Here is a 26,785-nt window from a genome sequence, read left to right as displayed (position 1 = left end):
CATAAAATAAAATAAAATATATCTTTAATATTTTGACGGTGACTTGGAAGTTGATCGTAATAGCAAACTTTTCGTAATATGCCGAATTCGTTATATCAGGCTTCTACTGTAATTTTCCCCCTCTGATTTTTATTTATTTATTTTATATTTATTTGAGTTTTGTAAATGAATGCATGATGATCCATTCAAAGAATTCGATTGTTTAACTGAGATAAACAAAATCATACAGCCTTTATTTTGTCTGAGTTATTCATTTCTATTTTAGATATTGATCTAGTGATTCGATCAATAAGATAGGACAAATTAAATCGAATCAGTAAAGTGCTGATAAAAATCAACTGATTCAAATCAATAAGTTATTGGAATTAACTGATTCAATACTACAAGTGGTTAGAATCACCAGATTTGAACCTGTAAGTGATTAGAATGATTTATGTTGGTTTCAGTGCCATTCATAAAGGTTCCATCAAAAAAATTTGATGATTTATGTTGGTTTCAGTGCCATTCATGATGGTCCAACATCATTTGATGATCACTATCATCCAACATTTTCCATTATGTGTTTATGGTTTTTGATATGCCGACAATCCATCTATCACTTCCATCATTCCATAATGGAAAATGCTATTTTAATACTATGATGGTTAACCATCTAGAGAAGTTTGATTCTCATGGACCAACAATCCATGATGGTTCTAACTATACATTTCCATGATGGTTTAATCGGAATTCTTGTTTGTTCTCAGGAATTCGGACCATCATAAATCAGTCAGAAGTCCTAAATTGCAATGATGGTTGGTCATGATCATTCCAATATTTCATGACAATGGAAATTCGTGATGGTCCATAGTGGTACAGCAATACAGTTCCATGATGGCTAAATAGAAATTCTTGTTGATTTAGCAGAAATATACAATCAGGACAATTTGCTTTTTTTTAATGTTGGACCATCATATATCAGTCCGAATTCCTACATTGAGGTGATGGTTACTTATGTTGGTTACCATCAAAAAATATAATGGTTCATGATGGAATTATTGATGGTTACCTTCAGGATTATGTTGGCTTATCAACGGGAAACCATCAAAATTTTTGACTTGGGTAGAACGAACTGATTCGAACCTGTAAATTATTAGAGTCAACTGATTCGAATCAGTAAAAGATTAGAATTAACGGATTCGTATTAATAGGTTATTTGAATCAACAGATTTGAATCTGTGTCGTGATTTGATTTGTCCAACTCAAGAGGTGAATGTAAAAACGGAACTCAAAAACGTGTAAAAACTTCATTTAATTCCTTCTTAGTTACCTCACTTTTTTGAAAAAAAATTTTGTAACCATTTTTTTTTTTTTTAAATTTTACTTTAAGAAAGTGCCAAAACAATGAAGAAGAAGAAAAAACTTGAAAACACAAGTTGCAATAAATGGAGTATTTGAAACACTAACTTTTGAACACTAAGGAGAAGTGTTAAAAAAAAGCTGGAACTTAATTTCAGTGTCGTGCTTTGCAAAGGTAAAGAAGGTGGAAGGGGAGGGGAGGGCTATCTATAGAACACCTGCTAGACATTTCCCAGATTCCATTGTTCGAATCACTAATTGATGGTAAAATGGATTGTTAGGAAGAAACAGGTGTTTCAGGTAGCAGCTATAAAAATACAATCGATAATATTCTTGATTTTTTTTTTTTTTTTTTTTGCCATATAATAAGAATATCGAGGTTTGTAACTACTGCTATCCATATAAATTTCTTGAAATCCTTGTGAAAATTTTCAATATTCTGTGGTCCTAAATGATTGTTTGACAAAAGCATTGTGAGTGGGGGTGTTACTAACACTATGATAGTGAAATTTAAAATAACCAAAAGCTCACTTCACGTGATGTCAACGGTCACGTGATATTGCAATCAGACGGTAGTTGTGAAGCATTATTTAGCAGAATTTATATTCGCATTTCGATCTTAGTTTTTAATGCTATTTTTATGTTTAGGAAGTGAATTAGCGTGTCGATCTATCAGTGATTATTACAATATAAGAAAAACGAGATTAACAAGATAAATAAAGTTTTTTGTTAATTGCTTTTGCTGAAGTTTGTTATGAAATGTAAAATGTAATTAGAAGTTGAAAATTTTTTTAAATAATATTTCAATTTCACTCATTTCCGAATCAAAATTGATAACTAAATTTGCGACTAAGACAACCAAGTTTTATATAGCGCTATGCACCAAAGATCAGAGCAAATCTGAGAGGAGCTATGTGTTCTACTAACATATTTCAATTAGAAATATTAACAACTGTTACTGTGAATGTTGACTTCCACTGGTCAACAATCTCATAGTCACTTTGGTAAATGTCCGAAATATACACTAAGTGTAGTTAAGTGCCGATGCCCGGTATACATTTGCCCGGTATGCCCTACATCAATGTTTTTTTTTAAGGTCAAGTGTCACTGCCCAGTATGCATTTAACCGGTACTCCGAACAATGATGTTTCGCCCAATCTATCCTCAGCAGACATTAAAATATCGAATGAATATAATAGTATCAACGAATAAATTAATATCAAATCGGATATAACAAATATTTCGGACATTCACCAATGCGACTATGTGATTGTTGACATTCATTGGTGAATGTCGACATTCTCTTGATTTCGGTCATTCACGGTAGCATAATTGCATAGTTTCAGATTTGCGTGTAAATTAATTGATGCAGACTATTGTATATATTTAATGATATTTGAAAGAAAAGTTATATTTGTGACAGATTTATTTCTGATTAATTTAAAATGCACTGTTAATATAGTATATATTTTGAAATTTCATATCATTATTACTAATATTTCTTTTGTATCGATATGAAAATTTTCAAATATCATTCTTCCCCTTCATATTTAACTCTAGAAAGACTGAAACTTAGTATATATACCTATATTACCCAAAAGCAGTCAAAATGACTGCATTGTAAAAGAATAAATAATGTGTAAAGAAATTTCTTTAAAATTAATTTTTAATATTTTTTGTATTATTTATAGTTATATAACAAGTTATTAGTAAATATTAACAATAAAAAATACTTCGCTTGGAAAAAAAAATTATACATTATTGTTTGTAAATTTTTTGCAATTGAAAAAGCAGTTAAAAACAGTCAAAATGACTTCCTTGGGCAATCTATTGTTAAGTATTGCACTTTATTTTGTCCGTTCATCAACGTAAACTATTTATTATTTATTGAAAACGATATAACAAAGAACTTTCCACTCTTATAAATGTATAAAATACGTTTAATAAATTACATTCTTTATTTTTAACTAACCTAAAGTATTAATTGCTTTTCTGTTCTCATTTAAAGAAAAAAAGAAGAAAAAAAAAAAAGAAACAGTCAGCTAAATTATTCATACTCTTAACTTTTGAAATTACAATTAGGTGATTTGAATTAGGAACCTTTCCTGATGTGCGACAACGCTTTTTGTTATTCATGATTATTTTTTTCCCTGAGATAAGCGCATCAACTGCTAATAATGATTTAGGAAATATTAAAGATACTAATTCATAAAAAATAAAAAAATCACTTTTTGGTTTTATCAAAAAGCCTTTATTTGAGACAAATTAATAAGTCGTATAGTAGTATATAGTTCGAAACAGAGATGTTTGTGTGGTTATCACGTGATACATCGTGGTGTACACACCTGATTAGTTATAGTTTGTCTTTGAAAAGAACTCCCTTCTCCACAAAGCCGTCAGCTGCAATGGAAACGGGTAGTTCATTCAAAAAGATTCTTTTTTCTCTCCGATTCAGGTCAACTTCTATCTTAAATATTGACACAACAACCCTACTTGAAATATATTTTGTCTATGTATAGAACTCCTCTAGCCATTCGTCTGTAGTGGTGGCGGTGACTATAATTACGAGATTTAACTATTTCAAGGAGGGGTGTTAAGACAGATTATGGATCTGTTCCTTGAGAGAAAAGAAATCAAGGGAGAAAGAAGCTCCCCTCTTTGAGATTCTTTCTATAGACAAACTATAGTTGAACCTCGTAACCATAGTTCCCACCACTGCTTCAGATGAATGGTGAGGGGAGTTCTTTCCATAGACAGACTATATAACTTGAGTCGTATGTTATTTATATTGAGTCTTATGTCATTTTTACTTATTTATGTTGTTTACTGTATACATAGTAAAGAGGTACTTGTCTCTTAAAGGGACCATGTGTTAGCTATTGTTTCTCAGTGTTGTCACCCTATAGGTCCCTATAACTGATTAGGGTTGCATTCAAAAATATCGAAATTATACATTTATGATATTTTTCCAATTCAAATTATATTTAAAAATTTTTTTTCAATATTTTCGTTACCCAAATAAAATTTTCGAATTAATTAATTAATTAATTAAAAATATGGAAATTATACATTTATGATATTTTTCCAATTCAAATTACATTTAAAAAATTTTTTTCAATATTTTCGTTACCCAAATAAACTTTTTCAACACAATGATGTTGTATTAAATTATTATTGTTATATATAATAATTGCGATATTGCTTTTTCACATATGTCATCGTTATTGATCGCTATATTATCGTATTTGATAATTACAATTATCGATATTGATCGTGATAATATCGTACTCCATATGTATTTTTATCATTAATGATCGCTATATTATTGTATTTACGCGCTTATGTGTATTATCGTAGTCGGTGACCTGTGTTAACCAGAATCTGGCGCTGTTCCTGGCGGCGAACTTAACTTTATGGTTCTTTTAAGAACCAGAAAACGATACTTTTTACAAAAATATTTTTTGTGTTGCCACATTTTATGTATTCCTGGTCCTATTTCGGAATATTTTAGTCACGCAATTACCCTAGCAGCAAAATAACTTGGGCTCTCATCGGGCCAATATTCATAAATCTTGGTTCAGGAAAGGTTCAAAGGGACTTTATTTTTCCGATATTGGCCCTATATGGAATCTTTCGTTACACCTGATATTTTACAGCCACTTTACTACCAATATCGGTCCTAAGTAGAAACCTCAGATTTACCCGATATTTTATATCCAATATTTAGCCAGTGTAGGTTCTACATTGGCCAAAGTACGCCACTCTAGGACCTACTTTTTATTTTTATTTTAACACCGTCGTTGAACAGCCGATCCAGTTTTTGGGTTTACGACTACTAATGTTGAACTCCGTAACCTTGTAATTTTGAACCCAATTCAGAAGACAGAGGAACTCCTGGATCGGGAGAAATTTTGCCTTCGTGGGGGACTTTTTGATGGAACTAACCCGCATTTGCGTAACATGAAGAGAAATCTACGAGAATCTCCACAGTTAGCCTGACGGCAACGGGACTCTAACCCATGATCCGTCTACCACTGAGGATATTTCACATCAGCACTGAGGTCGATGCAAGCCGGGCGCAGAAATCGTATCACTCAGCTATTGCCCGGTTCACCTCTTTGGAAGGCGAACCCTCTATCCCCTGAGCCATCGCGGCTCAGGTGATTACATAGGTGATACAATGCTCACCTTGCAATAAGGCGGCCCTGGTTCTAATCCTAACGATAGTTGATAAATTCGTGAACTCTTCCCACCTATCCCTAACCGTAGTAGATGCTTACGGTTTTCATCACCGCGAAACGCAGACACCGGTTAATTAGCTCAAAAAGTCTTCCACAAAAGCAAACGATTCTTTCATTACAACTTTAAAAAGTAAAGTCCTTCATTACAATTTAAAAAAATTAATTATTTTACAGCAGTATTAAAAGTTTATTTCTTCTTTACAGTTTAAAAAACTTTTTTTTTTTACTTCTTTTTTAAAGAGTTAATTTCTTTATAACAATTTTAAAATTTTTATTTTTTTACAAAAAAGTTAATTTTTTCTTTAAAATATTAAGTTTCTTTTTGCATTATGTTTTAAAAAATTTTTTTCTCCAGTATTTAAAAAATATTTTTAATTTTTTTTACAATTTAATTTTTATATTGCAGTTACATTAAAAAAAAGTTTTTTTCTTTTTTTTTTAAAATGTTGATTTTTTTCCAGCAATATTAAAAAGTTTATTTCTTAATTCTTATTATAAAAAAGTAAATATCTTAATTGCCTTATGTATGTACTCTCTAAAGTTTCAACTATGAGTTAAATAAGGTGAATTGTTTTTGACTTTTTGTTCTTTTTTTCAACAGGCAGTGTCATTTTCTTCTGACATTACGGACGTCGATGGATCATTCGAGTGAGTTTAATTATTTTCAGTTCGTTATGCGTTTCAGTGTGAATTCGAAACAAATAAATACATAAATCTATTCAACTTCTTTCTCGAGTTTTATTCTGTATTTTCTTAATTTTTTATTTTCTATTTTTTACTTAATTTTTTTTTAAATTTTTGTTTTATTTTGCATTTTTACTTAATAACTTCTATTTTCGTTAAAAAAATTTTTTTAGTGCTTCTCTCACTATTATATTGATACATTTTGCTTTGATTATATAAATACAATATTAGAAAGCATTATATTTCTCGGATATAATCATGTGAGCTGATCACGAGATTATATCTTTTCCTTAATTTATTTTCCAATTTTTTAAAAACATTTTTTGAAATTTTTTATTTTTTTGTATGTTAAAATTTTTTTTAATAATCTTTTCCTTTTTCTTTAAAAACTCTTTTTGTCTTTTTCCACGTGTTCTTTATATTTTTATCTTATTTTATCAGTTTTATGATCTTGCAGCTTATGCTCAGTAAATAAAACTTGTTATTATTTTTAAATTTTTCTTAACTTTTTTCGCTAATCTTTCTTTTCTTTTATATCCTTTTTTGTCTTTATTGAGTTAGATATCCGTTTATTAAATATTTATATAAACATATATTATTATTAAATTGTTTTTTTCATAGATGGCAGCTTTAAAGTGTAATTTGCCTTATATATTTTTCACCAATTATTTTTTACAGTAAAGCTAAAAGCTCATTTATTATATTTTTTGGTCTTATTTTTGTTAAACATGTTTAATTTATTTCACTTCATATCGGTAAGTTTGTTTTCTGCTTTTCATCTTGAGCTCAATTAAAATTACAGTTTTTAAAAAAAAAATTTTTTTAGAGGCATAGAAGCATTATAAAAAGTTATTTTTATCTTAGGATAATGATTCTTTATTTTGAAATGTCTCTTGCTGTCATAAAGGAATGCGCCCTGATGAGAACCTTTACGTTTTCCCATAAATTTTTTAGCTATATATCGAGCATATTTATGTAGAACATATTTATGTTCTAAAACTATGTATATATGGCTCCAAAACTTAGTGCATATGGTTTCAACATGATGTATTGTTCGTTCACCAAGAGTTGGCACTTGGCTCCATCTCCTCGAGAGCAGAGCTCATTTCAGTTTGGGAGTAAGAAGAGAAACATCTCCGCACTTGAAATCAAAATAACCCTTAATGCGCGCCAAAACTTTGCTCACTTACTTCGCTTTATCATCTGCTATTATACCTTTCGTTTCTCTAGTCAATTAAATATACATAATTTAAATTTAAAAACTGCTATTTTCCCAGCAAAATGTTTCAAAAGGGACAAACTATTCACTGAAAAGAGAGAAATATCACAAATGACGCGAAATATCATCAAATTTCTGATATATTTAATGTTAAAAAAATGCAGATGAAGTTTGCAAAATAAATATTTTTGCCATACGATCGCCAAACAGCAACCTTATTCAAGATTGCTCGCAACATTCACCCAAAAATAGCGAAATAGTATCGTCGGATACCACGTGATGAAGGCGGAGCCAAGTGCCAACTCCTGAAGACCGAGTTTTATATATATATGGTTCTAAAACTATGTGCATGTGGTTCCAAAACTATGCATGTATGGCTCCAAAACTACGTGCATCTGGTTTCAAAACTTTGTATATATGGCTCCAAAACTATTTGCACATTGTTTCAAAACTATGTATATATGGCTTAAAAACTATGTGCATATGGTTTCAAAACTATGCATATAGGGTTCTAAAACTATATTGAGTATGGAGTGTTGAAGAAGAAGAAGAGAGGAAGCGAGATGCAGGCAAGTGTGTATAATCGGTGATAGGAAGGGTGCATTTCCGATGTTCCGCTCTCATCTTCCTAAAATCATCTCCGCCACTGAAGCATCTCCCCTCCTTCCGCCGACAACGACCCTTCCCAAGGACTGACACCACACAACACTCGTTTTGGGTGAAAAAGAACGAAAAGTGGAAAGAAAAATTAAAAAAAAGAAAAAGAGAATAAATTCTGGACATGCCTGGTTTTAAGATTTGATGAGAGCAGAGCAAGTTAACCGAGAAACCCCTTCTCGACTCGTTTATTTCTTAGGTGTGGAAGAGGGGGTGACAAAACGTTCCACTGACGTCCCACAGGAAACGATTTTCGAAAGCATTATTTCAAATTTTTCCTAAAAACCAAATTATCGTTTGCTTCTTTTTTTTTCTTATCGTCTGATTTTTATGGGCTTTATCGAAGATGGAGTGTTGATAATGCTCGATTTTGAACCTTAGAAGGGAAACGCAAAAGTGCATGACTCCAATCTTTTATTTTATCTCTCTGTCTTTCCTTTCTCATTTTCTCAATTTTACTTTTGCTGTAATTTTATTCTACTTTTAACTTAAAAAATTGTGCAGTATCTTAGAAATTACATATCGACGAAATAAAGAAAAGTCATTCGAAAATTAACGGTCGCTACAAAACGGCAAATGGAGTGTTAGAAATCGGCTGCCAGTCGCCTCCCGAAAGTCACTTTTTATGAAGAAAATGCACCCCATACTATTTTTTTTAAATAAATATGGAATCATTATAAAAATTTCATAATATTCTGAAAATTGATTTTTTTTTTAATTTTAGAATTTTCTTCATTTTAGAAATGAAGTGTTTAATTTTGACCATATTATGAGAAAAGCTTCGACGGAAATGCCTTACATTATTAATACGATCGGTTTTTAAATCGTTTAATATGTTTAATTTTTGATAAAAAGGGCCACACGTTCCAAATAGTGGCTATTGTTAAAAAGTACTACTAACTATTGGACAGACCCGAAATTTCCTGATTTTGATCTATATTTATTTGTTTATACTTTTTTCTTTAAAAAAAAAAGATCAAATTTTTATTGTTTACAAAGCATTAAACGTGTCGGTGCGGCACATTTAAAACTAAAAATATAATTTACTGATTAAATTTATTATTTGTTTTTTTTTTTTTTTTTTTTTTGGTTTTTTTTCCTTACGAGGTGCTTGGAACTTTAACACTTCTCATATAATTTATCGAGATCGAATCGAATGATGATCGATGATAATATCGAGATCGAATAATGACTAAATTGTTAATGATTGGAATTTTATGCACTATAATGTAATCTTACAACTTAAATACACTAATTAATTAGTGCAGAAGATATTTTTTGAGTTACAAAATCAAACAAAAACATGTTTTCGTTGAATAAACTTTTTTTCTTTTTGTTTGAAAGATTCGGATTTTCCACCTTCAAAATATATGTTAGGGAAGCCGCCACCTGGAAAGTAGGGTTCTAATAGTTAAGTTAGGAGGTCGGTCGAAAGTTAGAATCTATTTTGTTCTATTTTTCTTTCTGTTCTATTTTTGTCTAATTCTTGAACTCTTTAATTAAATTTCAGAACTAGTTTATCCTATTCATGCAAAATAAAATTATTTTTTACTTTTTAATTTCACTATGATATAAAATATTTTTAATTACAAATACGTTTCATATGTTCATTTTTCGACTATTCTAAGCTATGTACTTTTAAATGACGAAATCCAAAATTTTAGCGGAATGTATCAAATAGTTCTTAAGAAATAAAAATTAAAACGTATAGTTTTTTTTCAATTGTTAATTCTTATTCTATTTTAAATCTATAATAAACGTGCAAGAGTTTCACTGTTTTCGGAATTTTGTGTTTGAGCAGTGTTTTGAGAGTAATTTATAATTTATTTAAATTTTGATGCATACAAAAACTCCAGAAGTTAAAAATAGCTCTAAAATTCTACACTACTTTTAACTTGTTGCAGTTGCCTCCACCTTCTTCTCCAAAAACGTGTTCTACATCCTTCAATGACAATTGATGTCTTCAAAGAAAATTAGCAAACGATTATAAAAATCGTTTGCTTAAACAGTTATTTTATATTTTGTAATAAATGACTTATATATACACTTTTAACGCAACTTTTATTATGATTATTTATATATATAAATTTTATTTAAGCAATTATTCATTTAGGCAAAAATTATTTAAGGCAAAATTGGGTATACTATAGCCTACGTCACAGGTTGTGTTATTCCTACTAAATTTAACCCATGAACGGCATTTTCTGCGAGCCTAACTTCAAGCCACAAATAAACAAACGAAGTGTTTGATCGTTTAAATAGCTGCTCGCCAGATTTTATTGCATTATAAAGAAAAGTAATTGATATTCGATTTTTGATTAATAATTGATTTATGTGGATAGTGGCATTTATGTGGATAGTGGCATAGAATTTAGCATTGCGTCATGGTAAATGTTATTCCTACTAAGTGGAAATAGTTGTGTTTTTTTTATATTATACCCAATTATTATTACTTTTTATACGTATAAATTTTTCCTATTCTATAAGATTAGATGGCAGCTCTAATATACATTGGAATTTAAAATGGCAGCTCTAATATACATTGGAATTTAAAATGGCAGCTTTAATTTTCGTTTCAAACGATGTTTTGAAATACATTTGATGAAGAGAGCAACATTTTGTATTTCTATTTAAGGATTGATATTAAGTTACTTTAACTTAGTCGCCTCGTTTAATTGAATGAATACAAAGACTTGTAAATGAAATTCTCTGTTTCGATTTTTAATGGCTTCTTCTATGTTATTGATGAGAAATGTCCGAGCTATTCCATTATTTTATAAATGGGTTGTCCTTCACTTTTGGCTGAAATCGGATGAAAAAGCGGTGTGGGTGGGTGGAAGAGAGCATCCGGTGGGAATCTTTGGAGTGGATCGAAGCGCAAGAAGTCCTTCGTCAACCGACCACAACTCCTTCTTTTCCATCTTCTTCTTTTCTTTGCCATCCTCCCCCGCTATAGCTCAAATTAAATAAATATGTCAATAAGCTCACGTTTACACGATCATTGTTGATAAATTTGTTGATCTAATCAATTCATTTCATGTATACATTTTCTATTTTTGATACTTTCTTCAAATCGATTTCATATATTCATATATATATATATAATATATATATATATATATATATATATATATATATATATATATATATATATATATATATATATATATATATATATATATATATATATATATATATATATATATATATATATATATATATATATATATATATATATATATATATATATATATATATATATGGTGTAAGTAAGAGATCAAGAGAATTTAAGAATTTCCAGACTCGGTCGATTATTGCTAGAACTACTGGGCCAAATTTAATGAAATTTAATATGTACATACATAGATACAATACAAAACAAAAAAAAACAATTAAACAATTGTAATACACGCGCATGATAATGCGTAGCACTCGTTGGTGCCGGAAGGTATGAAATTGCCACAGGACAATTCAGGCCAATTGCCACAGTAAATGATAAACTGCGTTATTTCAAGTACAAAATCGCGCTGCAAGGCCTGCATATCTGTAAGAGGGGACCATACCCCCTATTGACCCGTTTTTTATTTATTCTACAACTGCTGTTTCATACTTTCCGACTCCAACGAGTGTTACGCACGATCATGCGTGTGTATTACAGTTGTTGAACAGTTGTTTGTTTTGTATTGTATCAATGTATTTACACATCAAATTTCATTAAAATCGGTCCAGTAGTTCTAGAGACAATCGACCAAGTCTATAGAACACAAGTCACAGTAAACAAAATAAAAACAAACACTGAAATAGAATATATATAAAAAAAATGAAATAAAAATTAGAGGTAAATTATTTACTGGTAAACAATTTCGTTAATTAATTTTATTTTAAATTTAAAACAATTCGATAGTACTTTATTTACGTCGCGCAAGAGCTGCACAATGGGCTATTGGCGATGGTCTGGGAAGCATCCCTGACCCTGAGGATGATCTTAAAACATACAATTGCAATTTTATCCTCTTCAGAGAGAATGTCTCCCCTGCTTTGATAGCCCGATGACCTATGCGCGAAGTTGAGTAGTTTAAAGTTAAAATATATATATATATATAAATAAATACAAGAAAACACAAAGAAAGTTAAGAAAAACATGTCTATAATTTTTCTTTGTTTTATTTTTCATTTTGAACTTATATATATATACTAGGAGGCTCCGACCCCTGCTCGCTAACGCTCGCCAACCCCCGAGAATTGCTACGCAATCCTATGTGGTTCACCCCGTCAACCATGGCTCGCTGCGCTCGCTCGCCAATGAACACAATGTTCTAGCACAAAGACATAGTATATTATCATCAAAGACATAGTATTTTATCATCAAAGACATAGTATTTTATCATCAAAGACATAGTATTGTACTTATGTAGAAAAATTCTATCAATGTTCTTATTGGCTTTTAAAAAAGTATATTAGCTATTTAGATTGTACATGGTGAAAAAATCAAAACATTAGCTAAATGAGAAACATATTAGCAAAATAAATTATCAAATATTGCAGTTACTCACCTAAATTCAACTAAATGTGTATAATAAATTAGTTAATGCTAGAAATTCTGAAAGTTTTAGAAATTTTTTTTATTATTTAAAAATATAAACTTTAAACCCTAACTTTTCCTTGTGAGATAATAACCCTCAAAAAGTCTTTCATTTTCAAGAACACAAAAATTTGTTTTATCGCCAAATGAAATATTTTTTGGTGATCAGCATTATTGAAATCAATTTCTATATTAATTAACATTTGTGATAAAGTACATAGCATTTTAGAACAAAATAAGGATGTTTTACATACAATAAATTAAAATGCATGGCAGTTAGCATTACCCGAGAAATACCACGTAGAGATGGCCATGCTGCATTTCTAGTCGGGGAGTTTTGATTTTGGCAATTTCCCTTACCTACTGCCGATAGAAGTTTCAATTAAATTTTTTCCCAAAAATTTTTTTTTCTGCAAAGCAATACACTCTAAGAAATTAACACTAAGCATTTAGAATTTCTTTGAAAACACAATTATAGATTTGGCATCTTGGAGCAATTACTGAAAGGCTGTCAAATGACTTAACTCTTGACAGGCCAACATAAAGTTGTCCATGATCAATTCAACAGAGGCCTTTTAAAGCATTCTCACTTCAATTAATTAATTAATTCCTAATTGAGTTTAAATTAAATATTTTCATGTTTTCAGGGCATGACTCTGAATTGAACAACCTGATAATGCTCACTCTGGTTATTGTTTCCGTTTTTAAAAGCGCTATATGTTGAGCCAGTTTAAATTATATATTATCATGCTTTTAGGGCATGAATCTGAATTGAACAACCTGATAATGCTCACTCTGGTTATTGTTTCCGTTTTTAAAAGCGCTATATGTTGAGCCACCTCAGCGGGATTTGGCATGTGACATTTTTAGCAGCAATCATTGGTCGATTTTCTAACGTTGCCATTCGGGGAGTTGTAATGAGGCTTTTTTTTGGTGCCGTGTAAGAGAAATATATATATATAGATATATGCAAAACTGGCAAATCATGTTTTTTTAAAATAAATGTTAATTTTCTAAAATAATTAAAATTGCATAATTAAAAATATCCTTATAAATTATAAACTTTAAATTAACCAGTATAATATTATTACCCTGCGCACGTTCATTTTAAGGCCAATCAAAGGTAACTAACAAATCAAACTCGCTTCAGTACTGCAATAAGAACGTGCCATAAAAGATCCCTCTATTTAGGCTTCTAGCTCTATTTGCGCTACTGTCTTCGTATTTTGTAATCTGGAAATCTTATTGCGTAAATATGTTAAAACATTCTTGAAAGATCCCGGTACGTGTAAGCTAATTTGAATTCGCTATTCGCTTTATAGATTTCGTTTTGTGTTTTGTTCTGTATATATATATATATATATATATATATATATATATATATATATATATATATATATATATATATATATATATATATATATATATATATATATATATATATATATATATATATATATATATGTATATATATATATATATATATATATATATATATATATATATATATATATATATATATATATATATATATATATATATATATATATATAATACAATAAAAAGACAGTAAAGAAAGGAGGAATTTGCAAAGAAAAACTAAAAATTTCAGATTTATTAAGTTTCATTAACTGCACATAAGTTGATAGTATATAGAGCCCATAATATGAAATAAATATTCAACAAGAACAAGGTAAGAAATAAGAAAAAGGCAAAAAAATGTTTCAAAGAAAATGGAAAAATAATCATGAAAAAAAATAAATAAAATTTTCAAATATAATTAAAATAAAAAAAGCCAGGAAGCAAAACAGCAAAAATATATAATCTTGTTGTCAGCTCACACCATTATAATCGCAAAATAGTGCTTTCTAATAATGTATTTATATAGCCAAAGCAAAACATATCGATACAATAGTGCAGTGTTTCCCAAACTTTTGAATTTTGTGTACCATATCTAAATTTTTTGTAACGCTGTGTACCACTAATAAAAAAATGAATGTATTTTTTACTATAAAAAATTGCACAAAAGTTGAAAGTCACAACTGGCTGTTGACACCAAAAATTATTGACTGTTAACTCTATAAAAAATAGCCAATTGAAAAATACGTAATCGTAAATTTTCATGGCTAGCTTTATTTTTAAATAAAATTTTGAAATTTTGTTTGTTACAAGATATTTCGCATAAGAACGCGTACCCCCCTAAACTGTTCCCGTACCCCTGGGGGTACGCGTACCAAACTTTGGAAAGCACTGCAATAGTGTAAAGAACAAGGAGAAAAAAACTTGTACGAAAATCTTACAAATGAAGCAAAAATTCAAGAAATATATGAATATATCTATATCAAAACATGTATAGAGTCAATCAATAATGCTGAATTAATTTTGGAAATAGGCATTAAGTGAAATAAAAAAATAAGCTATGAACTAGAACGCAAAATCAATAGAAAAAATGTACTTCTGCTTTGAACATCAATGATACTTAATTTTGGTTGTAGGTACTACTGGTATTATAAAAATTGATGCAATTTTAATATATACAGTGCGCAAAAGAAAAAAAAAAGTTAAGGACCACTTTGAATAACTTTTGATCTAATGATCGGATTTTCACGTTCTAGGATTCATTCTTAATGGATCAAGGGGGTGACCTTAAATATGCTACTTAAGGCAAAGTGCAGGCGATATTTTAAATTACGAAATCAGACGTCTTTCTGACTCCCAAAATATAGGGTGTTGCTGCAATCTGGGTAATATGCTCCCAATAGTTTGACCAGAAGAGCGCTCCAAAGTTTGGACCCCTTGATGTTAAATTTAATTTTTGCGTGTTTCGATACATCTATAAAACATTCTGGGCTAATTAAAAAAAATTTGCTCTCAATTCTAAATTCGTTGGTGGAAAAGTAATTCCATGCAAAAAATAATTTTTAGTAAATATTTATTGTTTATTATTATTATTTTTATTTTTTTTTAAATTACGGCCGAAAAAATTTTGAATTGTAAGGTATACAATTTTTTGCATCATTCTAAAGAATATAATTTTATATAATTAGAATACAAAATATGAGCGAAATCGGTGGAATGTTTCATGAGAAATCGAATTTTAAATATCTGACTTCTTTTGAAATTTAATTTCTTTCAAAAGTTAGTAAACTATTCATCTGATTTCGATTTCAGGAACTATTTAAAATTTTAAATATTGAGTTGCCTTGAGCAAAAGTATTATTCCAGATGATACCGAATACAGTTAATCTTTTTTTTTGATGGGTTGTACGACTACTTACGTGTTTTGCTTAATCTAATAACGTAAAGCCACTGAGAAGAGTAACGAATAATAAATAAATAAAAAAATATTGGAATTATTTTAGATTCATTGTTTGTGCCGGTATTTGTGTCACAGTTTTGTGCATGATTTTTAGTGTTGCTCATTTATCGATTCTTTTTTTTTCCATCCTGAATAAGGAACGGGTATTCGGCTATATATATATATATATATATATATATATATATATATATATATATATATATATATATATATATATATATATATATATATATATATATATATATATATATATAAGTTGGAAAACAAAATAATGAAAAGATAAAATTTTGTCATCAACTCACACGATTATATCCGCAAAAAAAAGTGTTTTCTAATATTGTATCAAGGCATAATATTATAACATAAGATCGAATATTATATTAATACAATATTAGAAAGCACCTTTTCTGATGATGGAATCGTGTGAGCTGATGACCAGATTATATCTTTTCATGATTTTGTTTTTCGACTTTTTAATTTTTTTTAAAAATAAAATGCTGAAATACTTCTCAAATTATTTTATTTTTATAATTTTTTTCTCTTTTTTCATAAACCTTTAATATATTTTTTTCATGTTTTCTCTATATTTTTAACCTGATAACTTTTACCAATAATAGTATGTACACCTGATTAAAATAAGAGAAAAAAATGAATAAATATAAAAATAAAAAAACTGCCTTTCCAAATTCTTTTCTCGCTACCCCTGTGTGTTTATGGTCGTTATTTTTATTGGAACGAAGCTTAGTCAAAGCATTTAACAAAATCTGAAAGAGGAACATTGTACATAAAAGAGCAGGGCTCTTTTCTAATTGGAAAAGGTGCGCACAGTAAATAGATGGAGGCAAACCAATACCTAACTTTTACCAATCGAACAAAGATGATGAGAAAAAGAGACAGGAGGAATTCTAAAAGAGGGAAGGGAAAAGCTATAAATTCTATTCTATTCTTTTCGAAATAAAAGAACACCATCCCCAGGTGCGTGGAATGTTTAGGGGGTGGAACCGGAATTTCCGAGAAATGCTTCCTCCACTTTGCATTTCACCTTCAGAAAGACATTTGACTTTTAACCTGCATGCTCTCAACTTACTAGTATTTCTTTTTCTTCCTGCATTTTATTTAATATTGATAATTATTCTTTTTGCACAAATGATGCAATGTAATTTGTTCTAATGAGTGATACAATTTTGTTCAAAGTATTATATTTTGAGATACTATCAGCAATCAAAGTAAGTTATTATAAGTTCTATGCATGGCCTCTCGAAGACATTTAATTTTGTGATGTTATTTTGTTAGTTGTTTTGTAGTATTTAATATTGCACACACGCAAAATTCTTTATGCTTGCATATATATATATATATATATATATATATATATATATATATATATATATATATATATATATATATATATATATATATATATATATATATATATATATATATATATATATATATATATATAGAGGGTATCTGCGTTGCTGAAAAATCTCATTTTTAAAATGGAATTAACCCCCTCCCCTCCCAATTTCACAGTGTTCTGAATATCTGAATTTGTAGCAAAATCTTCACTCATAGTCATATTTTGTTAAAATATAAAATGTTTTTATCCTGTTCTATAAAAATTATGGAGTTCTTTCAAAAAGAACATTATTTCTGGAGCGAATTATCTTTGAAACTTCCGGGATTTTAGAATCTTTTTTATCTATTTATTATTATTATTTTTTTAATTCATTAATTTAAAATTCTAGTTTAGGCTTTTTATATTACACTTACTTGTAAGAAGAAATAAGACGGGTTTAAATAACTATATATATATGTCTATATTTAGTTTTATTGCTTCAACTCTTTCTTTACTCTGTTTTTTAAGTTTAAAATATATATATATATATATATATATATATATATATATATATATATATATATATATATATATATATATATATATGTGTGTGAAATGAAATTGATTCCCCAAGTAAAACAAATGCAACAACGTTTATCGTTAGTAAGTTTAAAATTTCAAAATCTTATAATTGGTTTAGATCTAATTTCAATTTCAAATTTTTATTATTATCGCTATTTTAATTTCAAATGGCTATGAACATTTATTTCAGCATACTTTCTTTGTATATTGAAAATACATTTTCTAAAAGCGACTTTTGATTGCAAATTATCGCTATTTTTACAAACAATAGTCATTTAACAACCAGGGCAAAAGATTACATTACTAGGTTCTTATATCCCTTCGCAACTAGAGTTTTCCTTTTTATCACTCTGAAAAAATGTTTGGGAACCTAAATTTGTAAAAAGATTTTTTTATTATTATTATACTGCTTTATGTGTACTATGTTCTATTATATTATAATTGAAGTAAAAAGAAAAACAAAAGGGAAACGTAATTAATAACTTGGTGGTCTTATTTTTGTTTGCTCTAAAGTATTAACTAAACATGTATCTTTTGATTAGAAAAAATTAATGAAACAAAACTCTGAAAATAATTTAAGAAAGAATGTGCATATTTTTAAAAATAACACTCTGGCATAAGTTTATAAAACATCCACAAATATTTTATTTGCAATTTTCGCGAACTTTTTAATGACAGCAATCTGTGCTGATATATCGGCTTACACTTTCTATATTCGATGATCAAATATATGGAAAATTAGATGTAGTTGAAAAAAGAAAACGATTATTTAGATTTCATAAATATGGAAAATTAGATGTAGTTGGGAAAAAAACGATTATTTAGATTTTTGCACTTAATTTAAATCTGTTTTCTGAACAGAAATATTCTTAAAAAATTTAAAATGAATGAAAGTTATCACAATATAAAATCAATAACTTTAAAATTTGTCATTGGAGAAAGGTAAATAAAACTGAAGATATTTACCTTTCTCGAAATGACAACCACATGGCTCATGTGCAGGCATTCTTGTCTAAGGCCTTGTCATAATTTATTTCATAAAATTAATTTAAGCTGCTATTATGTAATTATTACACTTTTATTTTATTTATAACATTTATGCTTATGGTGGCAATAACATTTAAAAATAAAGCAGGACTCCTTATCTAGTGCAGGTGTTCCAAATTTTTTCATGTCTATGAAATCCGAACAGATCGACCTTCTTTCGAAGCTACCGCGATTTTAAAACCGAAATATGTAAAGGCAAATGTGCGCGTATAAACTAATAAAAGACTATTTTATTGTGAAAAAATAAAAATAAAAGAGGAAAAGAATATTGTGAAATTTTTTTAAATCTTTTTATCATAAGTAGTTTTAATGTAGGTTTTTATGTCTAGTTAGGAATTTGTTTTTGAGGTAGATAAATAAGATAAAAATGACTAATGTAAGTCAAATTGTGATTTTTGTTGAAATGGAAATTTAAACGAAAAGAGCTTGAAATTTTTGTAAATGCATGTCGTTTTCATAATTTATTCTATACATTGCTATTATACATAAATGTAATAGAAAGAAATTTCGCTGAACACGTTCATGTAGAAAGAGATGAAAAAAATAGATCCCGAGTCGAATAAGAGATGGCGCTGCTAATAAAGTTAGGAGAGAATTTCTATTCGCATTTACCGTGTGGCAGAAAGCTAGATGACAGTCAGCGAATGTTGATGTTTCGGATCGGTTTAAATGGAATGCGAAATCCTGCAAGTTGTCGTAGCATGTGCGCGTGTTTTGTTCCATTCCTTGGATATCTTTAATTTGTGCATATAATATAGGACTATGCATAGACCAGAGACGACAGCCCTCGATCTTAGGGCTGATGGTAAGTTGAAAAATATTATGCTCATTTTAGTAAATATATTTTTTTATAATAAATTAACGAATGTAGCGCTGTTGATTCAGCTGTACTGGGAGTAAAATATCGCCAAAACGGCGACGGCCTTGGCAAGCTTTTTGAAGCAAGGTCACGGCGAATTTACGTCATTCATTAGAAATGATGCTACTTGTTTCAGTGCCAATCAGTTATGGGATGTTTGCTGCAAAAACTGATTCCTAGTTTCATTTTAAATTATGACGCATTGATTTTTATTTAGTTTATTCGGAATTCCGGAATTCTTTGCTGGTTTTCCCCCTGCTGTTCTCCGAAAAGCAAGGGAATTTATTAAGGTTGCATTTAAAACAGAAATTAATAAATATTTAGTAAATGTAAGGAAGATATTTTAATGTGGGCTTCCGATGTTTTTACCAATTTTTCTTTAAAAAAAAACACACTCTAAAATTGGGTTTATTTGATTCAATTCTAATTGTAATTTTTTTATAATAGGAATAAACAGGGGTCTACGAATTGGAAAAAATTTTGGTAGCCAGCAAAAATTTCTGGTAACGATTAAAAATATTAATTTACCTCGTTTCTAGTTTTTTTTTTTTTAATTTGGAAATTTTGTTGTATACATACATCTATGCGCAAATGTAAAATATTTACGTTTGGAATGCGTATTACAACACAATGAAAAATCCTAAATTTCGTAAAAGAAATTTCAAAATAATAAAAATTTATGAATTTCTAATTACATGTAATTAATAAAGTTTAATAGAGCGTTTTTTTTTAAATTTTTTTTTATATTTTAAATTGGACTTTGACAGAACATTCTGACTTCGAAGAACACGAAAAATTTCAAAGAAAAATTCCGAAATAAGAGCTTTGCACATAAGTTTCGCGATTGCTTTAGGCATTAACAGATGTTTATTTTTATTTAGCTGAAATAAAATTGAATCGAAAGCGTTTTTCTGTTGTTTTTTTCTAATGAGACATTAATACGTCACAGAAATTTCGAATCGCGCATTTCAGTGATCATTGTTTGCTAAGCTAGAGTTTGCGCCGATGTCATTGTAAATTCGTGCGGTTTTTCAACAATTTTCATTACAGATTCTACATAGTTTTCAGAAATACCAATATTTTTGATAGAAAATTATTACAAGGGAATTTCGTATCGCACATATGAATAACAATTCTTTGTTGCACCGTTTTTATCGTGAATTCACAATGTTTTTCGAACCACTTTTTCTTTCGAATCATTTTTTCGTAAAGTAGAAATCCAGATATTTTGAACTATTACTTCTCATTAACTATTACTTCTATTGACACTCTTACTTCTCATGAATCTCGTATCGCACATTTGATTAGCAACTTTTTGACGTATGCGTCCGATTTGCATTTCATATTTTTTTCCCCTGTTGTTATACTTAAGGATTTTTGAATAATTTTAAAAAATTCTGATCGTTATAAAACGAAACGATGACGAATCGTGATTCTCGAATCGTGTAATGAGGAATGCACAACTGTACAAAGATAAGGAATAATAATTTTAGTCTGTTGGAGGTAGGAGTTTCTTTCTATTTTATGGAAGATTTTTTTCGCCTCTAATTGTTGAAGGCACGGGTAAGAACAATGAAGAGGATTCGCTTAAGCTATATTCTCTGACTTATATTTTTTTTTTATAAATATTAAAATATTAATAAAAATATCAGATCATAATTAAAGAGCCGTGGTGGCTCAGGGGATAGTCTGTTCGTCTTCCGATGAGGTAGGTAAACGGGGTTCGAATAGCCGTTATTGGCTGGTGGATACGAATTCCGCAACCGGCTCGCACCGACCACAGTGCTGTTGTGAAATATTCTCAGTGGTAGACGGATCATGGGTTGGATTCCCATTGCCGTTAGGCTAACAGGTTTTCGAGGTTTTCCTCTCCATGTAGCGCAAATGCGGATTAGTACCATCTAAAGAAAGTTCACCGCGAAGACAAATTTCTCCCGGAGTTCCCTTGTCTTCTTGATAAGGTTCAAAATTACAAGACTGCGGATCTGTGTCGGGATAGCCTGGTTGGTAGAGCGCAGGTCGTAAGTCGCAGGTCTGGTTGGAGGTCGTGAGTTCGATCCCCGCCGGTTAAAGACTCTCCGTGTAGTTAATGGTGAGTGATGCACGTTACATCTGACTAGTCACAAAGTCCTCCATGTTCCTATAACAAATCATACCTCTGGGGATACTGATCCAGGAGTTTCCTTGTCTTCTGAATTGGTTCGAAATTACAAGACTACGGAGTTGAACATTTGTAGTCGTAAACTCAAATTTGGGTCTGCTGTTCAATTACTATTATATAGGTCATTATTAAAAGGCTAAAAATATAGGAGCCACTAAAAATTAATTGGTTGCCAATGACAATCGTATTGCCGCACCTTGTGAATATGCGTATTTATAAATATGTATATTTATTGAAATTTGACGTATAGGTAACATACGTCAAACTTCAATTTTAAGCATTTCTAAAATAACAATTTAACCATGACAACGTTATTTGTAAAATAAAAACATCCTTTGCAAAGGGTAAAATTATTTCCATGTTTTTTTTTTTTTTTTATCCTTGAGTAAAATGTTTTTATGCTTATTCATAAGAGGAAAAAATATCATTCTACCCAAATGCCAGGATTCCGAAAAATCTTTTTTACAGTCAAGCCGAATTTTTTTATTGTTAAATGCGTCATTTTCTTCACTTAAAAACCAAGTCTTGCTTTCTAACTACAGCTTTACACATGTACTTAAATGTAACTTTAACATTTAAGTACACCCTACTTAAATGTAACCATATCTTATTTTAGGGGATAAGTTTTTGTTAAAGAATCATTGCTTTGATTACTTGGAATTTTTTAATTGTTCACATTTATTGTGAGAAGGAATTACAATATATAATGAAATATTTTTTAAACTATTTTTATAACTAATTTAGTTGTAATTCGGTAAGTAAAGGAACATTATGCGTTTTATAATTAAATAGCGTAGTGGTAAATTTTTTTGAATTTAAGAAAATTCAGCTCATTAACTTTATACAAGTAAATTGAAGTTCGATACTTTGTATGACCTGCCACAAATTGTCTTTAAGTGTGAAAATATTAAAATTTTTTCTTTGCTAATTTAAGTATCGATTAAAATCATTTTAGAGATTAAAAACGAGAAAAGTAATTTTTAGTAAATATTTATTATTATTTTATTTAACAATGGTCGAAAACATTTTGAATTGTAAGGTATACAATTTTTCGCATCATTTTAAGGAATATAAATTCACATGATAAAATACAAAATGTGAGCAAAATCGGTCGAATAGTTCTTGAGAGATCGAATTTTAAATATCTGACTTTTTTGAAATTTAATTTCTCAGGAACCATTCAACCGATTTCGCGCAAATTTTATATTTTGCTACGTAAAATTATCTTCTTTCAAATGATGCAAAGAATTGTATACCTTACTATTCAAAAAATTTTCGACCTTTATCAAACATAATAATAAAAAATAATAAATATTTATTTATTTCTTTTTTCATTATCTTTGGGTATACGAATTTTATTACTGTGTGCAAATTTTTTTCATTTCGCTTTAAAAGTTCTCGAGATATAGCGAAATACGCAAAAAGTAAAATTAACATTAAGGGGATCCAAATTTTGGAGCGTTCTCCTAACCAAACTATGGAGACAACTACAAACTGTTTTTAAATGTGACAATATTAAAATTTTTTTGGCTATTTTAAATATCGTTTTAAAACATTTTAAAGATTATAAACGAGATTTTAAAAATTAGAAAACAGATTTATTGTGCGAGATGTACACGGACTGTAGCGGTATGCATAGAATTTTTCAAGCAGAACTCTTTAATTTTTCATGCATTTTATGAATCGGACATGACCGATCTTGAGTTAAAAGAACGCTCTTTTTCTTTTCAGTAGAACTTTTTCTTCTAATCTAATATGCTCCATTCTTCCAAAGCTGAGATCGTCCAAAAAATTTCAAATTCTCTCTTTCAGAAAACTAAAAAAATACAACTAAAATATAATATTTTTTTTATTAAAGTACAATTTTTAATTTTTTTTTCTCAACGCTATGAAAAATTATAATTATCTATTATTTATAGAGAATTATTATTATTTCTATAATTATTAATATTAATTATTTTTTGAGAATTCATTTTTAGAAGACTTAACACTAGAGTAAGACAATCGCCTTAAGGTGCGTGTTATACTTAAGTTATCTCAAACAAAAGAAAAAAATTAAAGTACAAACCCACCACCTAAAAAGAAAAATATTATTACTATTTTGTCAAACTTAATCGAACTATTTGTTATTTTGTACTTCAGAGGATGTGATTTGCTGATATTTTTGGTTAAAATATTAAATCCTGCACCAAAAAAGTGTTAAAAATAATATCCCTGCTGCAATGTTAAAGAATATATTTTCTAAGTATTAAAAATATCCCTTCAAACTGATTTCCAGTTATAAAAAGTAAAAAAAAAAAAAATTTAAATATTTTTTAAAAAAATATCTCAGAGCTCCGTACAATAGCTGTGCTGTCTAGCCTGTGGTATAGAGGGCAAAATTAGGAAATTTTGTTACTGCCCAGCTATCACTTGTAGCATTTTTAACGGGGACAACTTTAACATGTGGCCAGTTTTTAAAAATCAATGCAATGAAGCATTTTTCAAAATATGATAGACATTGCTATGTTTATCTCTAACTGTACTTATTAAATTTTAGTCAATAATTATAAGTACAAATAAAATGCGCTTGGGGTGCATTTTATTGGTATTCATTAAATAATAATAAAATGCACATCAATAATAATAAGTTGTATTTAGTTATTATTTAATTTAAATAGACAAGTATAGGGTGACGAAAAAAATTGGCGACTATAAAAATTTTTTAAATCATCTTTTCGTTAGAATTAATCGCCTGTGTGCACTTATGTTTCGAACACTATAACCAAGTATAAGAAATTCTACGGAGTCGTTCTAATTTTATATATTTCTATTTCTGCATCAGTTCTTTTCTTATTTCTGAAAAAATGTGGAGTGATGATCATGTTTTGTTCTTTTAAAAAAGTCGAATCCATGCACCTGTAGATAAAATGGGAAGGTTTTGTGTTTCAAATTGAGACAAGAGTAATAATTTTTGTATTTTGTTTTTCATTGTTACTTGTTTATAAAACGTTGGTTTTTGTCGCTAAAATTTTTTTGAAAATTTAAATTTAGGATCTCGTTATATTTAAATGATTCATTTGGAAGAAATTATCATTTTGCTACTTATGTCTTTAAAAATTTGAATCCATGACAGATGCTTTCATACGATATTCACAATTTATCAAAAAAAAAGTTGTTTTTCTTTGTTTGAGAAATAACATACGGCTTTATATATGAAAAAAAAGCGAAAAAAGCAGTGATTTACAGTAAGACGTGTGTTGTATTGTTTTGTTGATAGATTGTCGTTTTTCTTGCTTTTTACCGGAGAAAAAGCGAAATTTTGCGAAACCAAGGAAGTGGGGAGGGGGATAGAGTGTGGGAGAACATCAATTTATTCTTCGATTGTTTGATAAAATACATAATGAGAAAAATATTCTTTTTTTTATCGTTTGTTTTTTTAAGTTCTTAGCGGTGGGTCTGCTTTTAGCTCGCTTTGGGTCACTGTTTTACGATAGCGAATATTTCTACACTCTTTCCGTCTTTCATGTTTATGATTCGGTGGTATTATGCGAGAGATATGTTTCGTAAATATTTTACTTCTACATTAGGTCTCTATTGTACATCGTCTCTATGAATTGCTACGTATACTTTTTTTTTTTTTTAAAGCTCAGTGCAGTGTTAATTGAAGGGCTTTTTAACAGTCTTATAAATCGTAATAGTATTCTATCTGTTCTTGTTGTATTCTAAATTCCGGGGACAGAATTATATCTGATGATGTGCAACAAAATTTTGTATCGTCTGCAGATATCGTCAGGAACAAGTAAACGAATTTCAGTAGTTAAATTATTACTGTTTTCTTTTAAATTTAAATGACTTATTATTTTGTCTTGCAAACTAAAATTGCAAGAAAGGAAACTTTAATTAGTTTTATTAATTTATTAAAAAGGAAAAAAAAAATTCATACGAAGTTTTCATTGCGACTAGGACATAAATTGTTTCGCAGGGACGTGGGTTTCAATACTGCTCCAAACAGCAATTGTTCTGCTAAGTGCGTCATTTATTATTTTAGATTTTGATTTCTTTTTCCATTTTTTTATTGTTTGCATTGCGGTCCAAAATTTCCCAAATTCTTCGAATTTTTTTTAAATAAAAAAAATTTATTATAGAATTTTTTTTGTTAATTTTTTAGTTGAATACACGACATTTAATAAACATTGATAAAATTCCGACTTGAACGTTAATGGATGTTTGGAACAATGTTTATTTTAGTCAGAATTGCGAATGTTCCTTCCTTTCATAATTTATAAAACAGTTATTCTTCCCCACTTTGACTATACGTTGCAGAAGAATTGGTCCGTTCATTCTAAACCTGCATTCTAAAAGAATTAGCGTCGCCCAGTCTAATTGTGCATTCTAACCTGCCACGCTGTTAACTGGGCATTCTTAGCTTTCCACACTGCAACTGCATTCTAAGCCTGCCACGCTATTAACTGTGCATTCTTAGCTTTCCACACTGCAACTGCATTCTAAGTATTCCACACTGTTAACTGTGCATTCTTAGCTTAACACACTGGAACTGCATTCTAAGCCTGCCACTCTGTTATTAACTGTGCATTCTTAGCTCGCCACACTGCAACTGCATTCTAAGCCCACCTCACTGTTAACTGTGCATTCTTAGCTTGCCTCACTGCAACTGCATTCTAAGCCTGTCACGCTATTAAATGTGTTTTTTAAGTCTATTACTAAATCTCACGTTGACTACCAAACAGACGAAATTTTTTAAAAATTTTAATAAA

The 26,785-nt window shown here is 29.2% G+C and overlaps 1 protein-coding gene and 1 long non-coding RNA gene across 4 annotated transcripts in view; one reads left to right on the top strand and one right to left on the bottom strand.

Moving 5' to 3' along the window:
• The window catches only part of LOC107443472 (blocked early in transport 5), an 88,181-nt gene that overhangs the window by 43,001 nt on the left and 18,395 nt on the right, over positions 1-26,785 (top strand). Inside the window, exon 2 of one of the 3 annotated variants that reach the window (XM_021145238.4) lies at positions 6,181-6,227. In XM_021145238.4, coding sequence (XP_021000897.1) covers positions 6,215-6,227 — 13 coding nt within the window. In that variant the 5' untranslated portion in view covers positions 6,181-6,214. Of the gene's footprint in view, positions 1-6,180; positions 6,228-17,076; positions 17,267-19,615; positions 19,814-26,785 lie in introns of those variants that run through there. The other 2 variants (XM_087164634.1, XM_016053595.4) reach the window with 2 other exon arrangements.
• Positions 10,806-19,109, bottom strand: LOC147809906 (uncharacterized). The gene is made up of 2 exons (XR_015433880.1): positions 18,928-19,109; positions 10,806-11,095 (listed from the first exon to the last, which is right to left on the bottom strand). It is a non-coding gene; the product is annotated as an uncharacterized LOC147809906 (long non-coding RNA).

The sequence above is a fragment of the Parasteatoda tepidariorum genome, chromosome 5, assembly GCF_982258835.1.
Source record: "Parasteatoda tepidariorum strain Cologne lab strain chromosome 5, Ptep-v5.0, whole genome shotgun sequence".
Classification (NCBI taxonomy): domain Eukaryota; kingdom Metazoa; phylum Arthropoda; class Arachnida; order Araneae; family Theridiidae; genus Parasteatoda; species Parasteatoda tepidariorum.
Note: the sequence above shows the minus strand (reverse complement) of the source record. Positions and strands in the feature narration are given on the sequence as shown.